This window comes from Lissotriton vulgaris, chromosome 1_1 (assembly GCF_964263255.1).
Source record: "Lissotriton vulgaris chromosome 1_1, aLisVul1.2, whole genome shotgun sequence".
Classification (NCBI taxonomy): Eukaryota; Metazoa; Chordata; class Amphibia; order Caudata; family Salamandridae; genus Lissotriton; species Lissotriton vulgaris.
Window position 1 is genome coordinate 762,244,795 of NC_141685.1, and position 18,149 is coordinate 762,262,943.

At 44.8% G+C, this 18,149-nt stretch overlaps 1 protein-coding gene across 1 annotated transcript in view; it reads left to right on the forward strand.

Annotated features, from left to right (window-relative positions):
- The window catches only part of LOC147747782 (nmrA-like family domain-containing protein 1), an 82,191-nt gene extending 66,703 nt beyond the window's left edge, over positions 1–15,488 (forward strand). The window contains exons 4-5 of the mRNA XM_086936361.1: positions 2,899–3,092; positions 14,902–15,488. Of these exons, the coding sequence (XP_086792487.1) occupies positions 2,899–3,092; positions 14,902–15,099 (392 nt within the window). The 3' untranslated portion in view covers positions 15,100–15,488. The remainder of the gene's footprint in view (positions 1–2,898; positions 3,093–14,901) is intronic.
- Positions 15,489–18,149: the final 2,661 nt, after the last annotated feature.

Sequence of the window (18,149 nt, forward strand, 5' to 3'; positions counted from 1 at the left end):
GTAAATATTTTTGTCCACCCTAAGCGTGGAAGGGTATACTCAGATGTGAGTCCCTTGCTCATTGCACCATCAGGATTCAAGCAAGCCGGGCCGAAGAGGCTGAAATGCCAGAAACCGGTCCCCGGTAGCTTGTTTCCTTCCCAGTGTAAGAATTGGCTTTTGTAGTTTGGTTTGCCCTGTTCCCATCATGCACTGGGACAGGAACAGACTAATTTGCATACAGCCAGGTTCTGAAACTGGGATGGTGCAGTGAGCTAAAAAACGGTGTTGGATCAAGCCCTGATCTCTTGACTGGGTGAGAGTATTCTGTTTAATTCAGAGACTCTGTCCCTCACCACCCCTTGTTGTAAATATTTTTGTCCACCCTAAGCGTGGAAGGGTATACTCAGATGTGAGTCCCTTGCTCATTGCACCATCAGGATTCAAGCAAGCCGGGCCGAAGAGGCTGAAATGCCAGAAACCGGTCCCCGGTAGCTTGTTTCCTTCCCAGTGTAAGAATTGGCTTTTGTAGTTTGGTTTGCCCTGTTCCCATCATGCACTGGGACAGGAACAGACTAATTTGCATACAGCCAGGTTCTGAAACTGGGATGGTGCAGTGAGCTAAAAAACGGTGTTGGATCTAGCCCTGATCTCTTGACTGGGTGAGAGTATTCTGTTTAATTCAGAGACTCTGTCCCTCACCACCCCTTGTTGTAAATATTTTTGTCCACCCTAAGCGTGGAAGGGTATACTCAGATGTGAGTCCCTTGCTCATTGCACCATCAGGATTCAAGCAAGCCGGGCCGAAGAGGCTGAAATGCCAGAAACCGGTCCCCGGTAGCTTGTTTCCTTCCCAGTGTAAGAATTGGCTTTTGTAGTTTGGTTTGCCCTGTTCCCATCATGCACTGGGACAGGAACAGACTAATTTGCATACAGCCAGGTTCTGAAACTGGGATGGTGCAGTGAGCTAAAAAACGGTGTTGGATCTAGCCCTGATCTCTTGACTGGGTGAGAGTATTCTGTTTAATTCAGAGACTCTGTCCCTCACCACCCCTTGTTGTAAATATTTTTGTCCACCCTAAGCGTGGAAGGGTATACTCAGATGTGAGTCCCTTGCTCATTGCACCATCAGGATTCAAGCAAGCCGGGCCGAAGAGGCTGAAATGCCAGAAACCGGTCCCCGGTAGCTTGTTTCCTTCCCAGTGTAAGAATTGGCTTTTGTAGTTTGGTTTGCCCTGTTCCCATCATGCACTGGGACAGGAACAGACTAATTTGCATACAGCCAGGTTCTGAAACTGGGATGGTGCAGTGAGCTAAAAAACGGTGTTGGATCTAGCCCTGATCTCTTGACTGGGTGAGAGTATTCTGTTTAATTCAGAGACTCTGTCCCTCACCACCCCTTGTTGTAAATATTTTTGTCCACCCTAAGCGTGGAAGGGTATACTCAGATGTGAGTCCCTTGCTCATTGCACCATCAGGATTCAAGCAAGCCGGGCCGAAGAGGCTGAAATGCCAGAAACCGGTCCCCGGTAGCTTGTTTCCTTCCCAGTGTAAGAATTGGCTTTTGTAGTTTGGTTTGCCCTGTTCCCATCATGCACTGGGACAGGAACAGACTAATTTGCATACAGCCAGGTTCTGAAACTGGGATGGTGCAGTGAGCTAAAAAACGGTGTTGGATCTAGCCCTGATCTCTTGACTGGGTGAGAGTATTCTGTTTAATTCAGAGACTCTGTCCCTCACCACCCCTTGTTGTAAATATTTTTGTCCACCCTAAGCGTGGAAGGGTATACTCAGATGTGAGTCCCTTGCTCATTGCACCATCAGGATTCAAGCAAGCCGGGCCGAAGAGGCTGAAATGCCAGAAACCGGTCCCCGGTAGCTTGTTTCCTTCCCAGTGTAAGAATTGGCTTTTGTAGTTTGGTTTGCCCTGTTCCCATCATGCACTGGGACAGGAACAGACTAATTTGCATACAGCCAGGTTCTGAAACTGGGATGGTGCAGTGAGCTAAAAAACGGTGTTGGATCTAGCCCTGATCTCTTGACTGGGTGAGAGTATTCTGTTTAATTCAGAGACTCTGTCCCTCACCACCCCTTGTTGTAAATACAAACATACAAGCCATTTTCTTGAACGTCCTATTTAGTGTCTTGTCTGGGCCTTCGTAAGCTCTTAAAACAACAACAAATGTGCGGTATTTTTCTCTTGGAAAGGTGGCAAACCTGGTGCCAAGTCATTTTACCCGAAACACACACGGCTTTTCCTGTGCTAAGATCAGCGTCACTGAAATTAGGCGTCGCTGTGGCTGCACGGTGTCCACATACTCGAGCAATTGCCACATAGTCTACCATCAGTTGCATAATTGGGTGTTAAAATGAGAAAACAGTAAATCAGCACCGCCACAGAATGAGTTGAATTACATACGACATAATTGAATTTACCCTGCCGCATAATTTGGTCCTCACTTGCCACATAATTCCTGGGGCTGTGACTAAGACGACCTACACACAACTTTACAAATGCTCCACCAGCCTGACCACCTACTCTCGCCCTTCTATGTCTGTGACCCACAGAGAGAACCTCAGTCCTGGTTTTCATTGTTCCATACAACTAGCAAACCACACATCAGTACACCTTATGCTGAGCTGTGGACAACTAACTACAGCTAATCCTTTATGTGTCAGCATTTCTTTAAGCCATTGCTGAAATCTCTAGCAGCAGGAATTAACCCTAGAAGCGGCAGCAAACACCAAAAGCATGTACTTGCAGCAGCAAAGGAAAAGTGTACATGTGCATTCATTTTAATCTTTTGAAAACTTGGGGTGTCTGCTTTGAGACTTTGTCAATGAAAGGATGATTGGGTGAATGAATTGAGCCCTCTTAACAAATCCGTGAGCTTATCCATTCTCGGTCTCCCCCTGCAGCTCTCCCCATGGGAGACACCGCTATGGATGGGATCAGCTTGGCCCAAGTAGGCCCGGCCATCGCCTCCATCTTGAAGAACCCTCGCCGGTGGACCGGGAAGAGCTGCTCCCTGTCGGCAGAGCGCCTGACGATCAAGGAGTACGCCGTCAGGTTATCACGACTACTGCACCCCGCGCAGTTCCAGGATGATAGGGTGAGTGCAGGGCTGCAGACAAGGGCCTACATTTATCAACACTTTGGACCAGGACACAGTTACCAAAAGGGATGCAAAGTGTTGTTTGGGGTTTCTTTTACCAGCACAAAAACTTGTATATGGGCGGTTCCAAACAGTCACCCATGGTGTTTTTGACTAATTTTTGATACAAAGTCATATTTACTTACATTTGTAGACAGGACATTACCCCTAAAAATGGACACCATCTTGAGGAAAATGCAAAGTTGGAGAATATTTTTTGCTTTCTCTTAAATTTTCTAACTGTGCTGGACTGTACAGCACAAATACAAAGTTAATATGTATTCCTGCCGAGCAACCAAATAGCAAATTGTTATATTCAAAATCAACAGATGTGATATTATGCAAAATTTAAATGATAAGTATAAGAACAAGAGTCCAAGTCCTCATTCGATAGACATTTAGACACCCAGATCTTGGAGTATGTTGATTCGTATTATAATTCCAAATTTCAAAATTCAATCCAAATTGTCAAGTCCTTTGTTCAATCAGACTGTATTTTAATCCTGATTTTCAAAGTTCATTCCAAATTTTCAAAATCAAGTTCCAAATTTCACAAGTATCAAAAGAACATTCACTGCAGCCAACATGTGTTTCGTTGGGCATATATCTCATGCCAACCAACTTCCTCAGGGCTAGATCACAATAAGATATCCATCAATATCAAATTTCTTCCAGTTGGTGTTTATCAAAAAGTCATCAGTATCTCTCCTCTTCTTCACTTCCACGTATATACATAATGCATCAGCGTTGAATCTCTTTTTCAATGAATATCTCACACTGAGATATTCATTGACAAAGGACTTGACATCTGTTGATTTTGAATATAACAATTTGCTATTTGGTTGCTCGGCAGGAATACATATTATGTTTTATATCCTGGACTAGTCCGGGACAATTAAGGAAGTTGGGTAACCTTCCTTTCCAGCCTAGTAGCAATCGTTTGGAATAAGCTTTGATTTCACTACGAGCCATACTTATAGCTGTGCGCCCTTTATCCATGTTACCGCTTCTGTCTGTTTACAAATACAACGTTTATACTGAAATGGTACTCATCCAGAACAAAACCTACCCTGCACATGACACACACCTTTGCGCAGCAGGAGAGTGCGCCAGTGCAGGGGATGACCGAAGCAGCACCATCTTGTGATAGATATGGCGCTGGTTTGCTCTCTCCCCCATTTCTTGCAACACTGTGTTTGCTGCACTGCATGGCATGAAAAAATAGCAAATTTGGCCCCTAGGTGTACTGCTGCATGTTGTAGATGCTAGTGAGACTGTACTCTCTATATCTATATATATATATTGTTTCTCATTGTATTACTGAAGCTTGATAAAACCCCCTTGTCAGAGGGAATTCATGTATTTTTTGGGAATGGCTAGTGGTTCCCTTGGTGCCTTTACCCCTTAGTAGGTAATGCTTCTGCTCCCAACTAAATGTTCCATGGGTTCCTTTGTTTCATGGAACTTGGTAAAGCGGTCTTGTGGGTAGGAAGTGGCTTTAGGTGCTTGATCTCCTTTATGTAAAGATGTGTATAATGCTTGCTTTGCTACTGTGCTGTTGGCGAAGTGGTGTTTTGAGTATGGTGGGTGGTGCAAGTTATGACATTTGTTGTGTATAGTAATACCTATAACTGTGGACATTTAGGGGCCGATTCCGATCCTGGGAAAAAACGTCCGTACGATTTGTATCCGGAGCCCTCTCCGTACGAATCGTACCCGTCCGTCCGAGTCGCGTAGTACGATCCGTATTTCGTCAATCCGTCCGAATCGTCGCGATCTGTACGTATTGCAAGGCTGAAACCGTGAACCGTACGACTCGTACACATGCCGTACGACCCGACGAGTACGATCTGGACCAGGGTATGAGGACGCGGTTCGTACCGTCCACGTCAGGTAAGGGCGATTCATACGGAAAAGCACACAATCACATACACACAGTACAGTGCGTACACCCCATGATCGCAGGGGTACCCCTGCGATCATGGGGTGTATGTACTGTACCCCGCGATCGCAGGGTGTATGCACCGTACACCCAGCGAATATGGGGTACGGTGCGTACACCCCATGATCGCGGGGTACGGTGCATACGCCCCATGATCGCATGGGGTATGCACCGTACCCCTGCGATCATGGGGTGTACGCACCGTACCTGGGTGGGGGCGTTTCGTACCTGTTTGGAGGCGAACTCTGCTTCTCCGGATGTTTTCGGCTCCCGTAGAAAAAGCTTTGTACGGTGCGTAACCCACACGAATCGTACTTGCCTGGTCGGAAAAAGCAGCTGCGAACCGTATGGATGTCGCATACAGCGGGTTCCGAGGGAGATTCGTACGGGCATTTTGATTCGTACGGTCTCTGTACGATTTGTACGGAGTCCAGCTCCTGGTACGAATCGTACTTCGTCGTACGTACGGAGGATGCTGCAGGGTACGATTCGTATGGGAAAACGCTCCGTACGGCTAAGGTTTGTATACCCAATTGTTTGTTTTCTTTGTGCTGAAAACGCGCCTTGCTTGGGGGTGCTGTAATAAAATTGGCGCTCTCATTACATGAATTTTTGGTGGTTTCCCCACCCCGTGCAGACAAGATAAAGCCCCTAGATTTACAGACCGTCCCCCTGGCTGCCCCCAGCTGCCTTTAAGGGTTGCAACTTGTATTCACCACATTACAAAACCAGTGGGGTGCTGGTGCAAACAATGCAGGTGCGTGTACTGACAAACAAATTGGCGCGCAAAGAAACCGGCGGACCTCACAATACACATTCAAAGACACACAAACAAAAAGACAGAGACCTCTAGGCGTAAACACAGCCAAAGACACTCATAGACACTAAAAGAAGACTTCGAAATTTCTATGGTCCAGTGGAGACAACGCACAAAGAGGCACAGCTATTACCACAAATATATATAGTAGAACACAAATGTACAGGTGCGTAAGTATAAACACAATCTCGCTTGTACACAAACACTAACAAGCAAACAGAAATTCAACTAAAATCGGAAACAAATATGAACAAAGGAACTTCCAAGAATGCATAAACACAACTGCAGTGCCGAGCTTTTTCAAAGTAGGTTATTAAAAAGGGAATTATGAGAGCGACTTTCTATGGCTTGAAAAAAATAGATTTCTAGTTACAGGCTTCTTTTTCTAACATTCTGTGTAATTAGCTTTCACTGTTCACAAGCTGCTAATCGCACAGCAGCAGACAGTGTTCCATATCGTGCATACATTTGTCAGGTTATTTCAGAATTCATGGTATTCAGCGCACGAGGGTTCTGCAAAGGGCTGCGGGGACGTTCAGCTGTGGGTCGCTGATTCGTAACTAACTCTGGGTTTGCCATCCTTGGAAGGCTGAGCGTATCTTGCCAAGACTGGAATTCGTGGTACGCCGATGTCAGCAGTGAGCGTTTAACTACTTGGATTAACTGTCTGTCAGGTGCAGAACACTTTGTGTAACAAGTCAAGAAATGTGTAGCTCACTCCCAGAATGCATTGCTTTATTCGGTAAAGGCCCATGACGTGGAATAATCTGGTGACACTGACTTTTTAATCACTTGTGACAAATTGATGCACACACTAGTGACTATTGTGAGAAAACTCAAATTCACTGTGCACGCTTGTGCAGCGTTCTAATTGTAAACGTTCTACGTCCGTAATTAGTAAAATATATTTCACATTAGTATTCCCTTTTCTCTTCATGGAGTACTCTTATTTTAATGTTTTCCCGTCCTGCTGCCACCCTGTGGCAGTATTTAATATTATGACTCTTTTCTGGATTGTAAAAGTATACGCGTAGAAGTGCAGGTAAGTGCTGGAAAAGCAGGCCGGATGTTTGTGAATAGCCACAAATGTGGCTCACTCACCATTTTCTCACTGCATTGCCTTTAACTCTGTGTTGGCATTACTCTGAGAAGGCTTGTCTGCTCATCTTAGTGTCAAGTACAAATGTAATGGTTGCACGTACATTGTGTGACTTATTTTTGCCTGAGTCATCCGATCACAAACTTTTTAAATGTAGACATTCCACCATTGGGACGGGCAGACAGAAGTTGCCAGCTTTGACAGTACAAAAAAAGCCTCAAGACATTATTTTTGGTTAATATTTTTTTAATATGGTCATTCAGTTGTACATAATGCTTTCTTGGTCATATATGAGGTAACAAAAATGCTTTTGACACTTCTTTATTATAACTTTTCAGCATGATGCAAACTTAAAGACATAGGCAAAGTCAATATCTCTGGCTAAACACTTATAAGGTCCCAAAGGCGAGACCTATTGGCTATGCCAATGCTTGTTTTGTGATGTCCTTAATTTCCAACTTTGACTGCAAGGGTTGTCCAGAACGCCTGGCCAGTGCCCAACCTCACTGCACACAACCTTCAGCCTGCACAACAATGGTTGGGCACAAGGCCGGTGGTGCACTGCATCCAACACTTTCCCCCTCCATGGCCTGGGGGAGACCGGATGTGCTCACCAAATTCTTTTATAAGGATCAAGAGGGTTGTGTTTCCCCCCCTTCCTAGTCCAAAATACTCTTTCACCCTCCAAGGTCTGGGTGCTGTTCAAATGTCCATAGCTTCCAAGTTTTCCGATTCCTTATGTGTAACATTTCTGTGTTTTCAGTGTATTTATGTATGACATTTGATTATCTTATGTGTGACACTTTAAGTGATATCTTATGGTGAGTGCATTCAATTAATGAGTCTCCGTCCCTTGCAAAAACCTGTACACACATTGAACAGAAGCACAGCTCAGCTAAGCCGTGTAGATATGCCTATGATGGGTCAACATGTATTAACTGTAGCGTGGTATGTACCAACTCCTGTGCAATTCACAAGGCTCTTTTAACCCCTTCGATGCTGATGACGAGCATTTCAAGTAATTCGAAAAATGCCGCACAGCGCAAAAATCGCCGCGGCAGCGATGCGGTTAAACCATGTTTATATTAATTGATACTAATAGGCATGTGACCTCATGCATTAAATGCAGCCAACTTAAAGGGCTTCAGCCTCATACGGGTAATATGCAATTAATCTGACTGCAAAGCGCATTTTGGTAAAAGTCAGAACAGGCAGAAAGTGTAAACTGCACGCGAGAAGGCAATGTGGCAACCACTGCCTCACCAACAAACGCAAACCATGCAAAATATAAACAGTGGATCTCATTGAACGACATTTCCCCACCCACAGGCAATGGGTATTTCAAATATTAACAGTTTTTTTATTCTGCCATGCTTGCACTGTAACACTACAGTCTAAGGGTATATTTACAAGGGAATAGGGCCACCAGAGCATCGCTTTTAGCGATGTTCTGGTGGGGCTGTGCCTTACCACGCATTTACAAGGCGGTGCTAAGCCACTTTGAGTGGCATATCGCCGCCTTGTTAATACAGCCCCTTTACTCGCCTCACTTTGTATTAAAAGGGCGTGCAATTGGTGTTGCTGTGGGGGTTCCACCGCAACACACATTGCACTTTGATGCTGCCCCAGATTTACAAGAATGTGTAAATCTGAGACAGCACCAAAAACTAACGCCATGCAATGGCAGGCGTTAGAATGGCACAACAAGGAGAAATACTATTATTTCTCCTCCTTTTTGCTTTTTAGGTCTCGCTGTAGCCAATGTGCTTGTTCTATATGGGCATTCTGCAGCCCACATAGAAAGTGCAAAACGCCATTAATGATTGTTTATGTGCAGGAACAGACCCCTTTCTGCACATCGACAATCAATAAATAACTACTGTTTATTACTTCTATGTGTGCAGCAGAATGCAGCACACATAGAAGTAGCCAATCACTATTATTGATTGTTTATGTGTCAGAGGGGACACCTTCCTGCACATTAACAATCATTCCCTGCAACGCAGGCACCCTTGCTCCATGGTGCAATGGTGCCTGTATTGGCACTGGGCAGCTATTTTTAGAGCTAGGGAAAACCCAGGGGTGCGCCGTATTGTACATACGGCGCATACCTGCGTTTTGGAAATGTCGGAGTGCGGTGCTGTAAAATTTGGTGCAGCTCCACGCGCTGCCATTTACTTGTAAAAATGGGCCCGTTTTTTAGGCCACCCCATCTACTTGGATCCAATACTCTTTTCAGCTGCTGCACGTAGTTCTTGAATACTCGTATTCCTGGTTGGGTAAGAGCGCCTCTTTCAGGTGCTTCTGTAACATTGCCCTTGTGTCACAGTCAGCAGTGCTATTATGGCTGTTTTGACCAACGGAGCGTATAGGCCTCTGCTGTAGTCACAGTCCCGCTTCACCAACAGGCATTGAAAAGCAGGTGCTGCGCTCAGGGGCTGACAAACCTGACGGTCATTTTGACACTGTTTTTCAATCTGTCTGGTCCATCGGCCCACGCTCGAAAGCCCCAGCCCAAAGTTCAGTATCTCTGCACACAAGCCAGACTCCTGTAAAGTCCTTGGTGTTGGGCGTCTCTCACAACGCACGGGTGTACGTACTTCAACGCAAATCAGGGGCCATAGTAGGCAGCCGGGTCAGCGTAGGCAGGTCACGTAATAGCACAGTCCAATCAGGGCTCAAACTGCTGCATTATAGCTTTTAAGGCCCTCAATTGGCTGGCTGCTCCGAGCTGGGTGTCACTGTCTGACAGCTAAGTGAAAAGAGTAGAGCCATCCACCACAACACAGGGGAAAAAGAGATAACCCGCTTAGCTTTCAGTTCATCTGGTTTGCATGACAAATTACCGATCATAGGTTAATGAGGGGAGTTGAGTTAAATTGCGTTACCCTAACATGAGATGCATGGCACTTGGCAGGGCTGCATGTCCCACCCTCTTCCCCCAGTGCAGGAGTGTGGGCTTTGTTACTAGATCTGCCATGGCAAGGGTTGAAAGAAAATAGACATTCTGGTTTCCTCACAGAAGTCTAATACATGTTTAAAACCAAAAATGAAGCTAGCAGCAAAAATATCCTAAAATTCAGGGCCTTATTTATGAGGTCTTGTGACATTTTTATGCCGCCGTTACGTCACTTTTTGTGACGCACCAGTGGTGTAAAAAATGCGCCGGGGAGGCATTCTATGGACGTGCAGTGGGTGTTCCCACTCAACGCCCTTCGATTTTGACACAATCTCAGGTTTACAAGCTAGTGTGAATCCGGGAATGCGCCATAAACCTGCACCTTCCCAAGGAATGCGTAACTTGGAGAAATAATTTTATTTCTCCTAATTTTTTCCTCTGTGTGTTGCATTCTGCAAACGTGTCCATTGATTTTTTTTGTGCAGGAAGGTGTCTCTACCTGCACAAAAACAATCATATCTACAATGCGGACCATTGCACCATGGCGCAAGAGTGCCTATGTTGGCACAAGGCAGCCATTTTTGTGCCAGCGCAGTTTAAAGTTTACAGGAATGCACAGTATCTTATAAATGTGATGCATTCCTGCGCTTTTCTTTTGACACAGGGCAGTGCAGCAAGAAGCCTTGTGGCGCTTCCCTGCACCAAAATGTTGTATAGGAGGGCCATCGTGTAGAACGCTGAAATACAAAATGGCTGTACATTTTAAATGAGCTTTAATGTGCAATAATGCAAAGTCTTTGGTGGTACTTTAAATGGTTATTAAAACGGTTTATCAAATTTTAATATAAGCAGATACAATATACATTCTCAAGGGTTAGGGTTTTTTGTCTCAAAAAACATAATATACCAGGGGGCCAAAGTGAATTGCTATGGTCCTCTTTGACCAACAAAATGGTGTGGGCTATGGTGGACCAATGTGCCCATGGGTCACTGGGACAGAGGTTGGCTATTCAAAGACTCTTTAACCCTCCAGAAATGATGGCAATTGTGTCCTTATACAGTATACTGCTGCCACATAGTCCTATTTGTAATTGCACACTGCTTGCTGTGGTAGCTTTCAGCTCCACTAACATTCTGTAGCTTGCATAGTTTTGTGGGTGACGGTAGGCACAGTGGTAGCTGATATGACATGGGGCCAATGTTACCTGCCGCATAACTCCTTTTTTTCATATGCTAACAGCCCCTGCTCCTCAGCAATGTGGGAGGTGGCTAACAAATACCGCCCTCACAGTTTCATTATTTTCAAACAATCCTCTTTCGCTGTTGAATAAGATGAGGGAGGTTGGTAATACCCCCTGCCCTTACCAGAGTAGTGTGGCACAGTGGCGGCTACTGGGACATAAAAGTGTTGGGGGCAGCAGGGCAGGAAGTGGGGGGAGCACGGGGGGGAATACAAAATAAATAAAAAGGCACTTACCTACTGGCTGCTGCTTTGGTGTTCTTCTGCATCTCTCCTCTCAACTCTCAGCAGTCCTTGAAGGGCTCCCAGTCCCCTTTGCCCATCAGGCGACAGCTCTCATGCTGGTAATGCATGAGAGCAGTGCCGTGATTGGCCAGGGCGGGCTGCTTTGATGCTCAGTTAAGGCCTGGGAGCCTCTGCTTCATTTCCACCTAGCTGTGCAGCACAGCATGGGTTGGAGAGCTCTAAGAGCGCATGGCAATTTGGCCATCGTAAGAGCGCCGGCCGAACTGTCATGTGCACTTGGAGCAGTGCCCACCACTCCTGCCCCCTGTTGCAGATGCTATAAATCAGAATAGCCCAGCACCTGTCCTTGTCTTGGCTCAGTGCGCAAAAATACAATTATAATAATCTGTATTATGATCATTTTATTTTTCATGGTTGCACTGTTGAGAGAGCTGTGGGGGGACGCTCCACTGCCTTAACAGAGGAGCTGCAGCTGGTGTGGCATAGAAAGCACCCTCCACTCTTGCTCACGGTGTATTTGGGGAAAGAACCCTCCCACCCTTATGTTTAAAAAAATATAACTTCTGCCTTTAGTGAAGGTGAAGGGGCCCTACAACCCACCCAACCCTTATGCAACATTGTGCAGATTTAAAAAATAAAAAACCTTTTCACTTTCTCTTAGTTAAGGCCCAGGGGGGAGTGGGTGTATGAGGATAATGATCTCCTAGGGTGATCTGATCCTGGTCAGTAGGTGGCGATTCATGGCTAAGGGGAGAAAAACATTTAGCCGGATGCCCGTCCGATCCGGACAATGGCAGCTTATTGGGCTGAGGCAGACAGGGACCTGATGGTTCTGCCTTTAGGCGATCGGAACCATCCCAAAAGCACCCTATTTAAGAATCACAGCTTGGGGAAACCTGTCAGCCCAGCACATATTCAATGTGGTCTACGAGAAAATGAGATTGCCAGTTTGCAATAAGATTGCCCACGTCCGGGCATACACTGGATTCAAGATAGCCTGGCTGATGACGGTTATGAACCTGAAACCGGTCCCAGAATGCTTGTTTTGGTCTAGGAAAGATATGACTTGGCAGTTTGGTGCTGGACTGTCCCCATGAGGCACAGGGTCAGACTGGGGTGGTGGAGTGAGCTAAAGAATGATGATGGATTAAACCCAGATTAGTTGACTGGGTTGAGTGTTTGATTTGCTCAAAAGCTCCGTCCATCATTCGCTTTGGTATCACTTTGTTCGCCCTAAGTTGGCAGGGTATGCCCAGACATGGGTCCCTTGCTCGCTTTGCCACTGGATACAAGATTGCCTGGCTGATGAAGGTTATGAACCCGAAACCGGTCCCATGATGCTTGTTTCCGGTCCAGGGAAGACATGGCTTGGCAATTCGGTTCTGGACTGTTCCTATGAGGCACAGGGTCAGACTAATTTGCATATGGCCATGTCTGAACTGGGGTGGTGAAGTGAGCTAAAGAATAATGATGGATTAAACCCAGATCAGTTGACTGGGGTTGAGTGTTTGATTTGCTCAAACGCTCCGTCCATCATCCCCTTTGGTATCGCTTTGTTTGCAGTAAGTTGGCAGGGTATGCCCAGACGAGAGTCCCTTGCTCACTTTGCCACTGGATTCAAGATAGCCTGGCTGATGAGCGTTATGAACCCGAAACCGGTCCCAGGATGCTTGTTTCCAGTCCAGGGAAGACATGGCTTGGCAGTTCTGCGCTGGACAGTTCACAAGAGGCACAGGGTCAGACTGATTTGCATATGGACATGTCTGAACTGGGTTGGTGGAGTGAGCAAAAGAATGATGATGGATTAAACCCAGATCTGTAGACTGGGGGTGAGTGTTTGATTTGCTCAAACGCTCTGTCCATCATCCCCTTTGGTATCACTTTGTTCGCCCTAAGTTGGCAGGGTATGCCCGGATGTAGGTTCCTTGCTCACTTTGCCACTGGATTTAAGATAGCCTGGCTGATGAGGATTATGAATCCGAAACCGGTCCCAGGATGCTTGTTTCCGGTCCAGGGAAGACATGGCTTGGCAGTTCGGCGCTGGACTGTTCTCAAGAGGCACAGGGACAGACTGATCTGCATATGGCCATGTCTGAACTGGGGTGGCTGAGTGAGCTAAAGAATGGTGATGGATTAAACCCAGATCAGTTGACTGGGGGCGAGTGTTTGATTTGCTCAAACGCTCCGTCCATCATCCCCTTTGATATCACGTCTGTGTCTAGAAGATGCAGTTTGTGCAGTGTCAGGTCAGAGTTGAGAACCCCGGTACATAGGGATAGACCCATCTGGAGCAGCTCTGTCACAGGTTGCAGAGAAGGTGCCCCAGGATTTGTACAATGTTAGCCGTATACCTTGCAGTAAAATTGTTATTTCAGAATGTGAAAACATTATACAAAACTTTTTATATGATTAACACATTTTGAAAACACATTTTACTATTGTTTTTATGAACCAGAAAATCATTACAGCACTGGTTTATTGTAGGGAATGACAACAGTACATATATTGACAACACCTGTCCAGAATTTCATAACAATCTTTCCATTATGTAAAAAATAATGTACCAATTTTCCCATTAGGTAAAAAAAAAATCCTAACATTCTGAAACGTGTGACAGAGCTATCTCATTGTCCTCTTCAAATAGTCTATCCGTAATTTCACCCCATTCTTCCATGTGTTCCTTCAGTTTGTGGTCGTTACATATCATACTGATTCGATTTTTTCCAGCCAGATGTCATTTTTATGTGTCCTTTTTCCACAGGTCTAGAGAGGGGCACTATCAATACTGCAAATCTAGGGTCTTATTTACAAGCCCCTTATGCCGCCGGTGCTTCACTTTTTCCCATGTTAAAAGTGACGTACCGGTGTCGCAAGGGCCTTGTAACTTAACCTTCTTAGAGTGGTCTATTTGGGAGGTAATCCCAATATACAGTATGTTAAGTAGTGTGTCACCCCCAGCGCCTTGCCCTCATCAGGACGCAGGACCTGCCCCCAGGATTTATTGATCACTGGACAAGACCCTACCACAGAAATGTAAAAGAATCAAATGGTATAGTAACAGTGTAATTGGGGATTAAAACTGGAAACATTGAAATTCCAACTGGTGCCTAACAAATTCCTTATAATTATCTAGAGTACGTACATCCTGGATTAGCCCCTATTTGAAGAGTTTGGAAGCTTCAAAGTTAGCAGTTATAAGGAAAATATAGAAGAAAATGATGGCTCCTGCTTCAAACAATGGATTTGTACCATATTTCATAATATTACATTGTATTGGGACATTTAAAGAAAAAAAGGCGCTTCACCTTCCTATGTAGGGCACCGAATCTTCTGGGGGGGTAGCATACTACACCAAAGAGAGTGCATGATTTACAGACTGTTGTCCTTTGAGGTGTGGCAAAATAGGAAGCATGTGGGTGCTGGACATGATAATATTAGTTAATGTAAAAAATGACATTGAAAAACATCAATAAACGTGGTGGCTTGCGGGAACTATGATCTTCCTATCTTCTCTTCCCCATTAGATTTCTGTCCGTGCCTTCGTGGAGTCACACGGAGGTCCAGCGGCCCAGGATCTTGGAAACATGTTTGAGTTCTGGAAGAAGGGCAGCCAGCAGATGAGCAGGACTCTGACCTCAGAACTCTGCCCTGAGGTCCAGACATTCCACACATGGGCTTCCCAGAATAAGGATCACATCAGGCGTGCCCTGAACATTCCCTGATGGACAATGCTCAAATGTTCCTTTCCAGATATTCATGCAGTTATTTCTTAAAATAGGTTATGTACTCATCAACAGATGTATCTATGAAGGAAGGAAATCCTCATAATCAGTCACTCTAGAAACCAACGTTATCATTATGTAAAACCCAGCATTTATATCAGGTAGTAAACATCTTCATGCTAATTTAATATCGACATTTATACCAAATACTTATTTAACATCAGCAGTTTGAATATGTGATCTACAGACTGAATTACATATTCAACAACTTAATCATTCTAGGCCTAATGTATTATTTAACAACTTTATCAGTCAGCAACTTTAACGTTTAATAAGGCTAACTCATATTTTACAAGTGCGTCAAATAAATCACTTTATTTTAATATAAATCCTGAAAGGAAACATCATCAATAACTTTATTAGCCAAAACGTTTATTTAATGTGCAAGAACTTTATCTTTAAGTCAAAAACTTCATCCAGTATGCAACAACATCTAATATTATAACACTTTAACCTAACATAAAGGAACAGGATCATTTATTTTATTTAATAACAAACAAGTTTCTATACAAGAAGCTATGGATTCATGCAACAATGAATCCAGCCCTAGTTCAGACAGGACCATAATCAGTCAACCTGAGTAGTGAGGCAGTCAGCAAACCTCAGAGGCGCACACCGCAATATAAGTCCCCCTGGCCTAAATACTTCTAAGAGAGGTGGTGCCTTACGGCTAGAACGGTGGACGTCAAAGCTTGGGAACCGGGTTTGAGTCTCTGCAACGACGGTCAACATCCTGTGATTTTGGGCAAATCACTTAATCTCCCCGTGCCTAACAAAAAATAATGCATCCTCATGTAACGAAACTATGTATGATACCCTATATCTTCGGGTCTAGTTCGCGCTATATAAAATAAAAAAAAGATCAACTGACTTCCGACCCGGTTGGCAAGTCGATGAATACTTCCAAGGAGCGGTGAGCCCTCCTGCCCATAGGCCGTCTCCCGGGTTTCCCCCCCTTTTTCCACAGCACTGACAAGAAATCGCATGAACGCACCTCTCTGCATGGTTATCTGGTTCACGTTTAATGGATTCATGGTGTTGCACAATCTGGGTCACCCTTTCCTGGCAGCTCCCTCTCTCATGATAGGCTGCATACATTAGTTGATAACGAACTGCACATAGATCCATCAAACGCCCTGGAACATTACATCATAACGGGACCACAACCGGGAACCCGCTCATATGTCTATAGTACCAGTACAGAGCCTCTGTATAGCGCATAAGGCGATTTATGGCCATGCGCCGGCATATATTACAGCCCGTCTGGAAGTATACAGTCCGAAGAGAACACTCAGATCATCGGATTCTCAGCAACTGGTTTGCCCCCGCTATAAATTAGTGACCGAGGGAGAGCCTTCTCTGTTTTGGCCCCTCAGTTATGGAACAAGCTGCCTGAGGGGCTACGCAGGGAGGTGAATCTCCTACGGTTCAGGAAATCCCTGAAAACACTGTTGTTCAGAAGAGCCCTGACCGCAATGTAGGCCTGTAGTGGTGTCTCTCGGAGGAGTGAAGCTAAGTTATTGTAACAACATCTATTTCCAATGCGCTTAGAGGCCTGTAGGTGATTGAGCGCGTTACAAATCTAAACTAACAATAACAATTAAAGGTGGTAACGGGTTGTCAAATGTGCAATGAGCAAATTGAGTTAAACAATGCACAGTTAAACAATGTTATAAACTGTATTACATGTAATATTATGAGCTGATACGTGAGAAGATGTCTAACTCAGCGGTTAATTAAAATATGTTTGGGGGGGTGAAATAAAAAAGAAGGTATGGATTCTTGGGCCTCCATAGATATGGCTTTTCTAAGGTTTCCAAAATATGTAGGCCTGCCATAGCAGAGGTACAGTTTACGTTCTTGTTACATTAAAGGCATTGATGGTTGGTAAATAAAATAAATATTAGCTACAAGAGACTCAATTAACAATACAAATATAATGAAATATAAGTTGAAATTGTTAAGATAAAACTGAGTTGCAAAGTTTGAAAGTATGAAGCAGCAACCATATAGCACCTACAGGCACCTTGTACGGTAGCTTTGCTGGCCTGCAGTTTCATCTTTTCTGGTTATTTATAGCATGCTTTACTCTGGGTAGCCTTTCCAGCTATGTTGTTCCCTTCCTCAGGCTTTGTATGCTCTTCTAGAAGGTGTCCTATCTCAAACTGTGTAACCTGTCAGCACAGTACTCAGTGCTTTCTTCCATGGAGGCTCTGACCCTCAAGTTTCTTGCATTTTTTCCTATTACTATTACAATACTTTTATTGAGCTAAGAGGGGGTTCCCAGAGTTCGGAAATCCCCTCAAGGAGGTCAGCCGTTCGCGTATATGGGCCCTAAGTTCTGGAATACCATGCCTTAGAAGCAGAGTGCCTAAAGCTCACTCACAGTCTTTTGGAAACTACTTAAAACCTGGCTGTTTCTACCACCTAACTCTTGATGATTAGGTGTGACCCTTGGAAATATCTGGATTAGACCTGTGATGAATCCAGTGATGGAAATCCTTTTTAAGGTAGCCATGTGTTCTTCAAATCATGCATAATATTAATTACATTGTTCCAAAACCTTTCTGAAAATAGCAATGGAAACCTAGGGACTGCTTATTTCAGGTTTAATAATGCGCAATATGCCTTTCTGGCACTTCCAGTACAGTGTTTATGCCTATGGTACAAGCTTTCTCGCAGTCTAAATCATTTATCCTACTGCTGTATTCTCTTGTTGTCTGCACACTTTCTTATGTAAAGTTTGCCATATCCTGGGCACAAGCAAGAAAGTCACATTTCCCCAGTCATTCCAAGAGCAGCCCAGACAGGATTCCCAGCGGACAGCTTCTCCACAAATTATTGGGGGCAGGGATCTGTTTTGGTGCAGTGCCTAGGCCTAGGCCTGAGAGGTAAATTCCGCTCCACTCGCAAAATTTTGGTAGCTGGCTGTGCCATCCCGCAAGAGTGTGCGATTGCGAACACGTCATTTGGACGCACCATTGGACATC